The sequence below is a fragment of the Sinocyclocheilus rhinocerous genome, unplaced genomic scaffold (genome assembly GCF_001515625.1).
Source record: "Sinocyclocheilus rhinocerous isolate Xijiao unplaced genomic scaffold, SAMN03320098_v1.1 scaffold642, whole genome shotgun sequence".
NCBI lineage: Eukaryota > Metazoa > Chordata > Actinopteri > Cypriniformes > Cyprinidae > Sinocyclocheilus > Sinocyclocheilus rhinocerous.
Genome location: NW_015626390.1, coordinates 736216 through 751948, shown reverse-complemented (window position 1 = coordinate 751948; position 15733 = coordinate 736216). Strand labels below are relative to the sequence as shown.

General features: G+C 38.4%; 1 protein-coding gene across 1 annotated transcript in view; it reads left to right on the top strand.

Annotated features, from left to right (window-relative positions):
* Nucleotides 1–15733, top strand: part of pard3aa (par-3 family cell polarity regulator alpha, a) — a 481339-nt gene that overhangs the window by 335522 nt on the left and 130084 nt on the right. The window contains exon 20 of the mRNA XM_016519585.1: nucleotides 336–543. Coding sequence (XP_016375071.1) covers nucleotides 336–543 — 208 coding nt within the window. The remainder of the gene's footprint in view (nucleotides 1–335; nucleotides 544–15733) is intronic.

Below are 15733 nucleotides of genomic sequence, written 5' to 3'. Positions count from 1 at the left end.
TGTTGTGGGTGTATTATTGACATGTCAAAGTCTAGACCCTGAATATAAGACGACCGCGTTTTTTCAGATGTATTTCCAAGAAAAAAACATCGTCCTATATTCGGGACAATACGTTATTATTATTTAAGAAGTGGTTGCTAAAGTGTAATGGGTAGTTGCTAGATGTTTGATAGGGTATTTTTGGTGGTTGCTAGTGTGTTGTTTTTGGTTTTATTTGGCAAACCTAACCTTGTGCGACTAAGTGTTCGTTGCTCTTTCTTAAGAGCTTGCAGTGACTTACATATAGTCTTGAGTTCAACATTGATGTTTATCTGTCTCTCTCTCCACCATCTCAGTGGAAGAAGATACAGAGGAGAGCTCACGATCAGGCCGCGACTCCATTTCCACGGCCATGGACCTCACCCTCCCACCCTCCAACACAGAGAAACAGCTGAACGGAGGACGCACCAAAGAGGACAAGAAGAAGGAGCGAGGAGGGAAAGACAAGAAAGACAAGAGCAAAGCCAAGAAAGGCGTGCTGAAGGGCCTGGGCGACATGTTCAGGTAGAGTGAACGGCCTTAGGTTTTTCTGGGGACTCCCTGGTACTATTTTATTTTATTTTATTATTATTTATTTTTTTACCTTGACCCACACTCTTGCTATGATTTGTTGATGCCAGAGGCTGTTTAGATGGAGGTTATTTTTAATAAGGGCATGTTTTATTCATCAATGCATAGGTTTCCTGCTTATATTCATCACTGGTAATTGCTGGACTGGAAACTTTTCTGAAATATACACATTAATGTGCATGGCAGCAAACGTGTAGCTTTTATGTTCCTGTAAACAGCTTTGTTGCCTAGTTAAATGTCACCCCAACTGTGACTGATTTGCAAAATTTCACCGCCAACTTCACCCTACAAAGAGGTCGAAGCAAATGCGGAATCGGTTAATTTTGAAAATAAATCCATATGGAGGATTAACATTTACTCGGCTTCTCCTCGCAAAGCTCCTCCAGAGGGACGAGACAAGTACAGATAACACACTTTTGGGGGCTGCTATCATGAAAAGGTGCTTTCCTGGTCTCCTGCCCCTCTGGGCTCTTTGAAATAACGCGTTGTGCATCCATTGTTGTGGGTGTATTATTGACATGTCAAAGTCTAGACCCTGAATATAAGACGACCGCGTTTTTTCAGATGTATTTCCAAGAAAAAAACATTGTCCTATATTCGGGACAATACGGTATTATTATTTAACAAGTGGTTGCTAAAGTGTAATGGGTAGTTGCTAGATGTTTGATAGGGTATTTTTGGTGGTTGCTAGTGTGTTGTTTTTGGTTTTATTTGGCAAACCTAACCTTGTGCGACTAAGTGTTCGTTGCTCTTTCTTAAGAGCTTGCAGTGACTTACATATAGTCTTGAGTTCAACATTGATGTTTATCTGTCTCTCTCTCCACCATCTCAGTGGAAGAAGATACAGAGGAGAGCTCACGATCAGGCCGCGACTCCATTTCCACGGCCATGGACCTCACCCTCCCACCCTCCAACACAGAGAAACAGCTGAACGGAGGACGCACCAAAGAGGACAAGAAGAAGGAGCGAGGAGGGAAAGACAAGAAAGACAAGAGCAAAGCCAAGAAAGGCGTGCTGAAGGGCCTGGGCGACATGTTCAGGTATAATGAAAGGCCTTAGGTTTTTCTGGGGACTCCCTGGTACTATTTTATTTTATTTTATTATTATTTATTTTTTTACCTTGACCCACACTCTTGCTATGATTTGTTGATGCCAGAGGCTGTTTAGATGGAGGTTATTTTTAATAAGGGCATGTTTTATTCATCAATGCATAGGTTTCCTGCTTATATTCATCACTGGTAATTGCTGGACTGGAAACTTTTCTGAAATATACACATTAATGTGCATGGCAGCAAACGTGTAGCTTTTATGTTCCTGTAAACAGCTTTGTTGCCTAGTTAAATGTCACCCCAACTGTGACTGATTTGCAAAATTTCACCGCCAACTTCACCCTACAAAGAGGTCGAAGCAAATGCGGAATCGGTTAATTTTGAAAATAAATCCATATGGAGGATTAACATTTACTCGGCTTCTCCTCGCAAAGCTCCTCCAGAGGGACGAGACAAGTACAGATAACACACTTTTGGGGGCTGCTATCATGAAAAGGTGCTTTCCTGGTCTCCTGCCCCTCTGGGCTCTTTGAAATAACGCGTTGTGCATCCATTTGGTTGAGAACGCAGGAAGTGTTTCCCAGTGCCAGGCTAATTAAGCCGGGGCCTTCATTAATTATTCTGATTTGGTGCTCATTTGAATCCCGCATAAATTATCCACACTCTTATCTGCTCAATATGTTGTTTTGAGGCGGATTAGCGTAATGGAATTAGTTAGCGTAGTGCTTTGCATGCTGTTCCGTAATGAACAATAAAAACTACAAGTGTTTCCAGGTCATGTTTCAGGAGCACTAAAGGGTTAGTTTTAGTGCCCCTTGATTCGTGCTCCACCACTCCAGCACTCTTTTGTCCTGTAGAATGAATGCGATGGACAATTACTAGGCCATAATGACATGTTAGGGTGTGCCCTGTGTTTTGAGCTGAATTTGATTAATTAATTAGGAATAGGAGCGTGAGGACTTCAGCATTCATTTTAATCAGTGTTTAGTAGTGGGGGCACAATTGTTGGTGTAACATTATGATTAACGCGTGTTACATACTTCCGGTACTAATCAAATTTTCAGAGTTGTCATGAAATGGAAGTACAGACAGATCTTTTTCTTCAGTATCGTGGCGTAAATTTCAAGTGCATCAGATTATCGTAAAAGAAAAAGAAATGTAGGGTGAGGAATTGGTTCAATCCAATAGGTTGTTGGTTGGATTTTGAGATATGGGCGTTTCACTCAAAAATGTATGCGAGCTTGTAGACAATTGATTGATTGATTGATTGAAGAAGTCACCAGACCACACATGGATGAATCATTCACAATAAACATGTAGATATGTGCATTTTTACTTAATTTAGCAGATAGTAGATATGGTGCATTACTTTTCTGCTTAATTTATTTACTGGCAAATACAAATCCCATGTCCCATTTAAAAAAACACACACACACACAATTGTTACTTATAGAAAGACCTTTGTTTTGTTTTGTTTTGTTTTGTTTTGTTTTATTTTATTTTATTTTATTTTATTTTATTTTATTTTATTTTGTTTTGTTTTGTTTTGTTTTGTTTTGGTTTGGTTTGGTTTGGTTTGGTTTGTTTGTTTGTTTGTTTGTTTGTTTATTGAATGTTAGTGATACTTGCCTGGCAAAACAACCACCTTAATTTTACTATTATTATTATTAGTAGTAGTAGTAGTAGTAGTAGTATATTTTAAACTCTATATTTCAGTGAAACTGTGTTTTCACTAGAATTTTCTATTATTTTTCATTTTATTTTATTTAATGGCAAATACTTGTGGCAGATTTTATGTTAATGCAAATTGGTTTGAAACTGACCAAACACTGAGCTGTTATTTATAAATCTCAGTGCTATTGACAATTAAACTAAAGAAATGTTGCTAATGTGACCTTACCTTTATAGGAGTTATAATATGTCTGAGCATGATGGGTGTTGTAGGTCTGAGAGTGTGTAATACTGTTGTAGATGTTATTTGTAGCGACACAATATTTGTAGACAATATTTAAAAAAAAATACAGAATATTGTAGCCCCGCATTTTTTGAAAGTAATGCTCCCCACCAATCAATGCTGGCTGTTGATTCAACCTCAACTTCCCCAACCATGTCCACTATTCATCACATGTTGCTTTAGAGCTGAAGCGCATGGTAAACACGCTGTAATGCTGGACGTTGTTGGAGGTCACCCAAGGTTGTGGTGTGCTCATCACGCTCAGGCTCTTCGTGTCGTACTGAGACCTTGAGAACACCTGGTCCATGCTTAGTCCATGCTGGCCTTCCCAAAGGAGAGGAGCTGTTTTGGATTTACAGCTTCAGTGATGAGGCAGAATGAGCTTCAGGTGTTTGTCATCACACACTGCTGGCAGCTTTCACAACCCCTGCTCTCGGCTTTTGGAACCCTATTGCTGGTTTTATGCTTCTCAGTATTTTTCTTTTTGTTTTTATTGTTCATTTTTTTTATCCTAAAAGTGTCCCAGAAGAGGTTGTTTACCATTTTTGGGAGTTGCCAACAGGGCGGCTCTGTGAAGAGTTATGTATTTGTATTTTTCTCTAGCCTATGTCTCAGGAACCATATGGGCTCAGTTTTTGAAGTCTTTCCCGGCTGTTCATCCAACTTGCATGAAAATTGGCGTATATCATCTAGAGACAACCTTGACAAAAAGTTGTCAAAAGAATTTTGATTTGTTAAATCACAGATTTGAGCCAATAACATTTTCAGGCGTTGCACATAATTACTAAATTGGCTTGTAACACAAAATCCAAAGTTCACAAAACTTGGTACACATGGGTTTCAAGGCCATGTGAGGATGCATACCAAATTTCATCAATTTCTGATTCTAGGGAAATTTATAAGTCAAAAAAAAAAAAACCCGCTAGCCTAATGGAAGATTTAACATTTGCGTTTAAAACAGTTGCGTTTACATCATCCACGCAATCTGTTCTTTCAGATTTCACATTTCTGGTCAATTTTGGGATAACTTTGGTGGCTAGATGTAGCCCAGGTCCCTCTATCAAACCAATCGTTTTTTTAACCAGTCACTAAGAGAAAATTGCATATAATGCAGTTTTCCGTAACAAGCTGACAAGTGACATGTCAAAGTTTAATACTTAAGGGTATGATTATGTTCAAAGCTGTAACTCTAATAGGAGCAATAGTAATATATTGTCTACTTAGCAAACCCACCAACAATTATAGATGGAAGGAGGTCAAATTAACTCAATAGCAGAGGAGTCAGAGGTGGAGATGTGTATGCATTTAGTGAGGGAGTGGGAAGGCTTGTGAATGTTCATTAAGAACTGGAACGCAGGTCTGGACCCCAGCGGAGACGCTCACGCAGCACAGAAGCGTCCTCCTTCACTCTCATTACATCTACCCCTCCTCTGAGAGCCATCAGAAACACACACACACACACACACACACACACACACACACACCTTGCCAGGAGAGTATGGATTACTAACATTCAACTCCTCTTCTCTCTCATTGTGTTTTTGTTCACACACATACAGATTCACTTCTGCAAAACACACTCATCTGGAGTCTCTCAAGGCCCATTTAACTGTAGCCCTTCACTTTTTTATCTCTTCCATCTCAGTATGAAGCACACACACACACAAGGAGGTCTCTGACGCATTTGCAATACACTGCAATTGGAGCTCATCTGCATGCGTGAGTAAACGTGCATTGATGAGCTCTGCGCTTAATGGACACACTGACTGGAAGAGCATTAAAATCAGAGCTGAAAGACAGAGAGAGGAAGAGAGAGATGAGGTGATCAAAGAAGAGCGAGAGAGAAATCACTAATCCAGAAATACCAAACAGCTGAATGAATGACCAGGCAAGTGGAGGCAGCAAAATTGAATAAAATAGTTTTTTGGTTGTAGAATCTATTTGTGAAAAAAGTCCTAGAATTCGCTCACCAAATAAAGGTTGCAGAATACATTTTCTAGATTGTTTTGTTGTTGTTTTGCCAAAACAATTCTAGAATACACTCTCAATAAAGGTGCTAAATGTCATTTCATTAAAAAGTTCTATAATTTACTTAATTCGCCATATCATTGCAGATGTATTTGTTTGTTAGTGTGTTTGTTTATTCAATTGTTTTAGTTGTCAATAGTGTTCTGGAATTCACTCTTAAAGGTTTAAAATCTCACTCTCAGTCACGCTCGGGTGCTAAATTTCATTTGATTAAAAAAGGTTTTAGAATTTAATGAATTAACCATATTTTTGGGTTTATTATTATTATTATTTATTTGTTTGTTGATTTATTTCACTTTTCCAAAAGTTTTCTAGTATTCATCCTCAATAAAGCTTCGAAAATTAATTTCATTAAAAAGTAAAGAATTTACTTCATTCGCCATATCATTATTTTTTTATTTATTTGTTTGTTTGTTTATTTCACTTTTCAAAAAGTGTTCTAGAATTCACTTCAAAAAAGTTATAGAATTTGCTTCCAAATGAATAAATTCAATTATTTACATAATTATTTATTTGTTTCCCTTTAAAAAAGGTTCTAGAATTATTTTGCTAAAAAGTGTTGTAGAAGTCATGAGCTAAATATTTTTTTTTTCCTTGAAATCATTTCAGTAAAAAAAGTTCTTCATTTGCCATATTTATTATTATTATTATTATTATACTTGGGGGTTAGGGTTTCTAGAGGCCAGAACCATAATATCATAGAGGTTTAAAGATGAACTGTTTTGATTTGGGCCAATAGGTAACCACCCAGAGCACCCTAACAACCGCTTACCAATGCCTTAGCAACAGCTGGGCAATCTGACAGCAGCATGCTTGGTGTTATAACTGTAGCTTAATGGCAGCTCTTGATGTAAGCCTTACTTCAGAACACATGGTGCGTGAGGCGGCTGTATATCTATGGGTGTTAGATGTCATGCTGACTGCACATGGATCGAATGAATAGGTCATCAGCTATGAACTGTGACATGCGTGCAAGCATTCAACAAATGACCTGAAAGAGGTTAGATGCCACTCATCTTCGCTTGTCCTACAGGCTTTATCATACATGCACCATAAACTTGTCTGACATTCTCTTTGACCCGGCCTTTAACATCAGCTCCTAACCGTATAAGGCCTGTTGATGTGTCCACACCTCACACGACCCTGTTGGCATGTCATGCGGCTCACTGCACCTGATCTGTGTGTGACATTAAAAGGACAGTTCACCCTCATATTATTCCAAACTCAAATGAATATATTTTATATCTTAAAAATAAATATATTTGATGTTAAAATTTGGGGTGTCAAGCAATTGATTTTTTCTCTCTCTAATTAATTACATGATGAGCCAATGAATTAATCAAATTAATTGTGAATTAATTGCACATCAATTTGTGCTAAGAAATCCCTCCCCCCCAAAAGACAGTTTAAAGTCATTATAGTGTTAAATGATAAAAAAACAAACAAACATAAATAAATAAATAAACAAAAAACATTGAATAGACATTATGAAGTAGCTTTAGAAAGAAATGTTTGATTCAACAGTTTATCAGATAAACTCTTAAGGCTAAATGTGAAGTGGCACAGATTCTTCAGAGGTGGCATGAATGCATTTACACTGCAACTGGAATTGCATAATGCTATTTTAGCATTATTAATCAGATTTAAATGGACATTAATGTTTTTTTTTTAAATAATACATATTTAAATTAGTATTAAATTAAATGAATTAAATTAAATGATTCATTTATTTATTTATGAAATTATTCATTTATTTATTTTTTCATATGTAAATATGAAACTAAAACCGCCAGTATTGCCATATTGCTAAACAATATCACATGGTATAAATATAAGACAAAAACCTGTACGGGGCATGTTTGCTTCCATATCTTGAATTTCAGGGGCATATAACTGCATTCTAATAGGCTTCACTACCCAGTAATTTTTTTTCTTCGTGCATCATGTTCATCTGCTCTGTGTAATGTAATATTACATAAAGGTCTAGCGTGCATTAAATGCATTAATAACTTTAACATATTTTTTTTTCCATGATTAATCTCACCAAATTAAAATGTTAAATTGACAGGCCTAATTAAAATATAAAAAAATAATGACGGAAAGTTAATTTTTAATTTGAACTATACCTTTAATGGTCAGAGGGGGCAGATGTGCTCATTGGCCTCAAAGATATGGGCGGCTTGAGTAATATGTGCTGAAAGAGGGGAGAAATAATGGATGGAAGCAGAAGTAAAAGACATAAACGAGTGTATCGGAGTGAACTGGGGCACAGGGAGGTGGAGTGTTAGAGATAAAGAAAACCACTCCTGTTTTCACGTGACTGGTCACGGCAACTTTGGCTCAGGGGCAGACATGCCTCTACGGCTTGCATTAGTGGACACTATTAATAGGATGTAATTGCGAGTCCTGATGCCCTCTCACATTGAATTACTCCACCCACACCCCACAGACCCTTCCCCCTTCACTAACCTTCAAACCTCCATGTAGCACCATCCTGAACTCCCATCACAACCTCCAGCCTTGAGCGACAGCGGGGCCTCAGGGACCTCAGGGGGTCCGAAGGGGGAAGAGCGCAGATGCCTCCCCCCAACCAGCTTTGTTATTTTCCCTTGTTGAGTGAACATGTTGCTGGGGAGGATTGTGGGTAATGGTACCTTTCTATACATAGGGCTTAGATGCATGATGTAGGCGTTTATATGCTTTTCCATTTGCACAGCCAGATCCCTCAAATTGTTCCAAATTAGTACATTCTCACTCATTAGTTTAACGCAACACAGAACACTTTACCATGAAGAGGTAATTATGGAAACACTGGAGAACAGCACACCAGTTACATTCACCATATTCAGCCTCAGTCACAGATAAATGAAGCTGCCATATGTAATGACCAAAACTTTGATAGATGTGAGCTGTGGAAAGTGGTCATAATATCTACAGTTGTTTGTCTAGATATTTTTTGAAAGGACACATAAACAGTGTTAAATTTTTACACAGTTTTTGGTTTGTCTTTTGATGTCTTTTCACAAATATATTTTAACCCTCTGGTACTCCTCTTGTGGTAAAAAAAATTACTTTTTTTTTTTTTTAATGAAATATACTATATTTAATTTTTAATTTTTTTTTTTTTTTTTTAATTTTTTTTTTTTTTTACATATATTTTGTATTTTAGGGGATTTTTTATATCACTAAATTATATTTATGCAATAGTTATAATCCATTTATTACCTGTTACCTGTTAAAATGAAATAAAAAGTTATAGAAGTTTAAAAATATTGTTTCGAAAAATGCACAAAAAAAAAAAACAGTTTTCCAAATTTTATATGAAATATGTATTTTCCAAAACATTTTTTACTCTACAACTGTGAGAAAATAGCCATAAAGCTAAACAAGTTGTTTAAAAAAAAAAAAACAGGACCATTTAACTTTTTTGAGTCATGTCCATGATTGTGTGAGTGTTCACGCATAATAAGTGCCAAAACCTTTTATCAAGTTTTGTGCTATACTTATGAAGTAAGAAGTAAAAAAAAAAAGATAAAAATTGACATTTTCAGTCAAAAATAGCAGAAGAGCATCAGATGGTTAAGGCCAATATCTTAATCTTATTCTGATAAAAATTTAAGTTGAAAAAGTAAGTTGATAAATTAAACCAAATATTTGAACATTTTATTTCAACTCATTACAATTCACCAAAAATACTTTAAAAAGTCCTTGTCAAAATATGTACTACTAAAATAAAATGGCTATGCTATTATAATACAATATTGTCTTTTTGCGATAGTCATTTCCTCCCTTGTTTTAGACGTGTTATAGTGTGCTGTTACAGACACTGCACATTCATTGTGACTTACACATTCTGACTAGATTGTTCTTTTTCTAAAACTTTGTTTGTTCATTATTAATATGCTGCAGTGTTATTTTCCCTTATATTTTGATTCAAATCCAAACTAAAGTAAAATCTTAAAGTTTCTCTTTTTTAAGGTAGTAAAAAGTGTCTGCTAAATGCGTAAATGTAAAAGTATTCAGCATTTATGTATTGTCAGTTTCGTCATTTCTGCATAACTAGCTAGCCACTAATAGTTCCCTACAACATGGTCAAAGAATTGCCCACTTCACCTTTAAGGAGCGTTACAGTGAACAGGAAGTGAGACACAGAGGACTTGAGATATTGCAAAGTGATCATTTGTCAAAATGCCAGCACCTCGGGTGGTGTCGCCCATCTGTCTCCTCTATATGACAGAGGTGTTGTTTGTGTCATGACCTCCTGAAATGAAAAGAAATTAAAACAAAAGAAGTGAGATTGTCCCTCAGTAGGCTTAACACGGGGCTGTGTAAATATCATATCTCTCTCTTAAAACAGTCCTCGCCGTGGTGGTCTGAACTGATTCATCGACAGGCTTCCTTCAGGGGTCACAGAGGGAGATATTTTCACCTCTATCCCACCATTCCATTATCCACCTGCCAATCAAACAGCCTCCGCTCACAGCAGGGTGCACAGGGGTATAACCAGAGCCGCCTTCCAGAAGATGAGCTCCCGGCGACACAATAAAATAAATAAAGTAATTGATATAACAGAGATTCCCATTGAATATGAATGGAATTTAATTTAAAAGCTTTTATTAAGCATGCATTATCCCACGCATAGGGTTATTGCTCATCATTGTGCGTTTTGAAATGAGAGATTTAGCCAAGTCAACCAAGTTGGGCGTCCAAGTTGGGTGCAATGAGAGGCCCGCTCTGTTCAAGCCTCATAAGTGATCAGACACCACTAGCTGCCCATCACCGAACCATTAGGTGCAATTGCATTTGGAGCTATCATGTCATTGCATCCGGTTTCCAGTCCCTTTGGGTCAACAAGGTACTAAGGGGGGGGTGGATGTAAGGTAGTTAATCGAACTTGAAATCTGGGCAAAGTCGAAACCAAACACCGGTATATCTCTCAAATTTGTAAAGGCTTTGTCAGAGAGGCAGGACTTGAATAGCTCAGGGTTTGTTCAGGCATATTTGCTCTCAGGTTTGAATAAGAGCCTAAACCGCAATTATTCCTGTGATCAACAGACTGCTGCATTTCTAAGAGCTCTGATCTGCTGAAGCTACATTGAGAATCACTTTGTTTTGATCAGCGTAAAAGCACGGCACTTTTTGCTTTGTGAATTGTGTCCCTCGGGACAATGATAACCTTAACAAGACAACAAAAACAGCTTGTGAAGAGCATTGTGAGAGCTTTTATCAGACAAATGGAGGAAGAGATCCGGAGACGGCGTAAGACGGAGCCAGAAAGAACAAATTATTAGCGTTTGCAGACTCTGATAACAAGTCTGATAACACTAGCCATTTAACAATTTAGGGAGATGAGCAAGTGACCACGGAGTATGAGGTACATTCATGCCAATGGGAAGGCAACAAATGAAGGAGAATGTTTATCTTGAGTTACTGCAGTGAAGTGCCAATAAGATGTCTTTGTACTCTCAACTTGTGATGGATAGCATAACATTTCATGAGAGATTCCAAGCACTGTCAAAAACACTCCATTAGCGAGATGCAAAAGTGCTGCACTTGAACATGTCCTTTCATTCACAAGACAAGTATGTGTGTTTCTGAGCGTGTCTAATGAAACCTTAGTGGTGTCTTTCCATGTTAATTACCAGGAGAGATTTGAGAACCGAGAGCTTTCAGTGTTTTCGATGTTGCGACTTGCGTCATAAACCGATATCTCGTCCACTTGACGAGGAAAATGGCAATCAGCAACATTTGGGTTATCGACAGCATGGTAATTACACAACCACAAAATTAAAGCACAGAGAGTAGTGAAAGGCCACAACCTCGGTCACTAAGCCAAAGTAAGGAAGTTGATATGAATGTGGAAGAGTTGAATAGGTAAGATAAGGCGGGTGAAAATAATTATGTAGATAATGTAAATGAAGTGGGCAGAAAAGAGCCCAGCTATAGGGATGCCAGTAATGAGACACTGAGAAGTGAGTCAGAGAATTACAAAACAGTACAGGGAATAATGTCAGGAGGGGAGCGAGATGATGAGGCCGAAAACCGATATCTCGTCCACTTGACGAGGAAAATGGCAATCAGCAACATTTGGGTTATCGACAGCATGGTAATTACACAACCACAAAATTAAAGCACAGAGAGTAGTGGAAGGCCACAACCTCGGACACTAAGCCAAAGTAAGGAAGTTGATATGAATGTGGAAGAGTTGAATAGGTAAGATAAGGCGGGTGAAAATAATTATGTAGATAATGTAAATGAAGTGGGCAGAAAAGAGCCCAGCTATAGGGATGCCAGTAATGAGACACTGAGAGTGAGTCAGAGAATTACAAAACAGTGCTGGGAATAATGTCAGGAGGGGAGCGAGATGATGAGGCCGATGCAGTGTCAGAGGTTGCTGATGAGGGAATGATGCAGTAGATAATAAACAGTAGTTGAGTGTGCCAGTAGTTGAAATCTGTACTCAGTAGAGGAATGAACGAGCCTTGAGGTTGGACATTTTCCCTTCAGATTTTTGACAGATGTGTTGATGTGGATATGGAAATTGTTGTCAAGTAGTTTTGGCTCAAGGAACATATTCATGCAATGAGAACGGGCTGCAAAAGAGATGCTAACAAGGTGAAAGCCTCACTTGCAGTGTATCCCAAACTATTGATATATTCTTTCTTTCTTCTAAATGTTGTACAGGATTCCACCCTGTTATGAGTTAGATCCCAAGCTGATTATTGTTTATTACACCCTGATAATGTTCTTATAGATGTTCTTATTGACACCTTGCTTTGAGATTTTACCTTCATTTTGTGTGAATTTGTATTCTTTTTGGAGTCTTGGATAGTTGGAATTTAAGTTGGTTTGAGTTAGGTATTGCTTCTCTTACAATAAACAACTTGCAAGAGATGGAGGCTAAACACGTCCACGGAGCTCCATCTGTGAAGAAATGGCAAATTGTGTTCTCGTGAGCAGCTCAGGAGACATAGACGTCTGCTCCATTTATATGCTGCAGAGAACTATAGACACCAAGAGCAGAACTGAAATGTTACAAAACCTTCAACCAAAGGTTGAAGTATTAGACTGGCTGAACAGAAGTACATTGACAGTCCTATAGCAGATCTGCTTTGGCTGATCTCCAGGGACAGATGGTGATGTTGGTGTGGATCATGCTGAGGTGCTGCAGGAATGCGTTTGGATGAGATCCCTTCCCAAGATTTGCCAACAGAAAGTTCTGACACAGCTAAGAAAAGTAATACAACTTTTGAAATCCTGGAGACCTGTAGTAATCTGAGTTGTGAACTGTAATATAGGAGTGCAGTTATATTCAAGGATTTCCTCTGAGAGATAATCAAGATTTAATTCAGGGCTGCCATCTTTTTGGGGGAAAATATTAATTGGACTTTTAATGGGAGCTGGGACGGGATCATCATTCGTCTGTAATGAATATTGAAACGCTTGCTTTGGCAGGACTAACATTGTTCTACAGATCAAGGCTGCGACCATGAAAAGTAAGTTTTCTTTGGAACTAAATTTGGGGTTCTGGCCAAAAGAAGATCTATTGCTACACAACCCAGCCTTGGCTCTGTAGTCAGCTACCTTGAAGGAGGCACTGTTGGCTATAAGAATGGCCAAACATTTCCACTTGTTACCTATAGAGGGGTGGATATCTGCTGAGAACTTGGCAAAGGGCCACACACTTGGCACAAAGACTCTCTGAGGCTTTACCACCCACATCCAGACTCACACTAGAGTCGCAGGTTTCAGAGACAAGACAGATGAGGGCATCTATTCTACAGCAAGAATGACATGACACTAAGGGAGATGACAGACCTGCCCTCCTAAAGGTAGTTGGGAGACCTGGACTGGTGACTTGTAGTTTCAGTTTAGGAGTTGGTAAACCAGGGGTTCTCACCCTCACCCAAAAATGAAAATTTCCTGAACGTTTACTCACCCTCAGCCCATCCAAGATGTAGATTAGTTTGTTTCTTCATCAGGTTTGGAGAAATGTAGCATTCCATCACATGCTCAGCAATGGATCCTCTGCAGTGAATGGGTGCCGTCAGAATGAGAGTCCAAGGCAATTGATGTCTTGTGAAGCCAAATGCTGCGTGTTTGTAAGAAACAAATCCATTGAGACGTTTTAACTTCAAACCGTCTCTTCTGGCCAAAATATGAGTCCATAATCCATAATAACGCGTCCTCCAGTGAAAAAGTCCATCCCCTGTTGTCCTCTCACATCAAAAATCCACCCACAGATTTGTTTTGAACGGTTTTCCCTTGAAAACAGTGCTTGATTTGTGCAGATTTCTCTCTCTCTCCCTCTCTTCGTCTGATTAAGACGAGACAACATTTTCACTGGAAAAAGCAAAATTATGGACAGAGGACTCGTATTTTAGACGGAAGCAACAGTTGAAATGTCTGAATGATGGATTTGTTTCTTACAAACACACAGCTTTTGTTTTCTCCAGATGTTAACTGATGGACTGGAGTGGTGTGGATTATTGTGATGTTTTTATCAGCTGTTTGGACTCTCATTCTGACGGCACCCATTCACTGCAGAGCATCCATTGCTGAGCAAGTGATAGAATAATACATTTCTCTAAATCTGATGAAGAAACAAACTCATCTACATGTTGGATGGCCTGAGGGGTGGGTACATTTTCAGCAAATTTTTATTTTTGGGTGATCTGTCACTTTAAGGGAATATTTAGGGTTCAATACATCGTAAGGCAATGTTTCCCAACACTGTGCGTAGAGGCTAACCAAGAGTACACATTTTAGAACTCTTCCCAAATAAACACCTGATTCAAGTCATCAGCTTGTTCCTATATAGACAGATAAAGGAGACATCCAAAAATGTGTACTGTTGGTGTGCCTCTGGAACTTACTTAAGGCCATTACAGATAGCCACAAAATTATTTATCCTCATAGACTAACATTATGAGATTTTTGTTTATTTATTTAGGTGGTTGGTTGTTCGGTTTAGAGCACTAGACGTGTAGTGTGTGTGTGTGTGTGATGTCATTTTGAATAACGCGAACAATAATGGGTTCTTAATAGTTAAAAGCATCTTCATTTCTTACTATTTCTTCTCCACATTTTATTTTGTTGTCTCTTTTTTCTGTCATTCTCAGACCATTTTTAGTGCCTCGTGTGATGCAAAATGAATAAAGAAGATAAATAGCTTTCACACTGATGATTTGATACCAATCAGAGTGGAATTATATGTATCATTTCTTTCTAAGGAAGGCAATTACGATCAAACTCGCCATTCAATCTTCCCTGTCATGTTTTTCACGGTAAATGACAGATTCCTTTCCTTTTTTCCCCCTCTTCTGTTCTGTTGTTCCCAGGCTGATGATGCCTTAAGTGCTAGTTGTTCAACTCGTTTGTCTTCAGGAGGTTGTAATTGGACATTTCTATGGCACTAGGGAGACAATGAAAAGAAAGGGCTGGAAAGGACAGGACAGAAGTGAGCGAGGGGAAAAAAGAAAATGAAAGACGCTGATGGTTTGGTGATTGTACAAGGTTGCACGAAGGAGAAAACAGCATGAATGCAAGCAATGACAACCATGCTACTACAGCTGTTTTTTGTTCATATATTCAACTATTTTGCTGTTGTTGTTGTCGTCTCGTGCTCATACATAGCTACATTTACAAATAATTGCACAACATATTTCCTGGGCACAAAATATTTTTTCACAGTTACAGTATATGCAGTGAAACGTGCTGTATTTAGAGGCACAGGCATGGCCCATCATTAAAAAGTGATTCAGAGGTAAGCAAACCTTCCTCCACCTGTCTTGCCCCGAGGCTGTGTGTGTGTGTGTGTTTGTGTGTGTGTGTGAGTGATCAGACTGTCCCATTGAGTATGCACTGTGAGGTGGCATATCTAGGTCACACACGCTGGCACATTACTCCTGTGGGAGCTTTCTTCTGTTTCCTTTTCTCTGTCTTGTGTTCATGTCATGGATTGTCTCCGCTTTCTGAGGTCACACAGGAAGTATTGTATATGTCGTATAGGGTGCTACTGTGATCTCACCCAATTAATTTAGACACATTTATCACACAAACACACATACAAACTCTTTCCAAACACAAAATG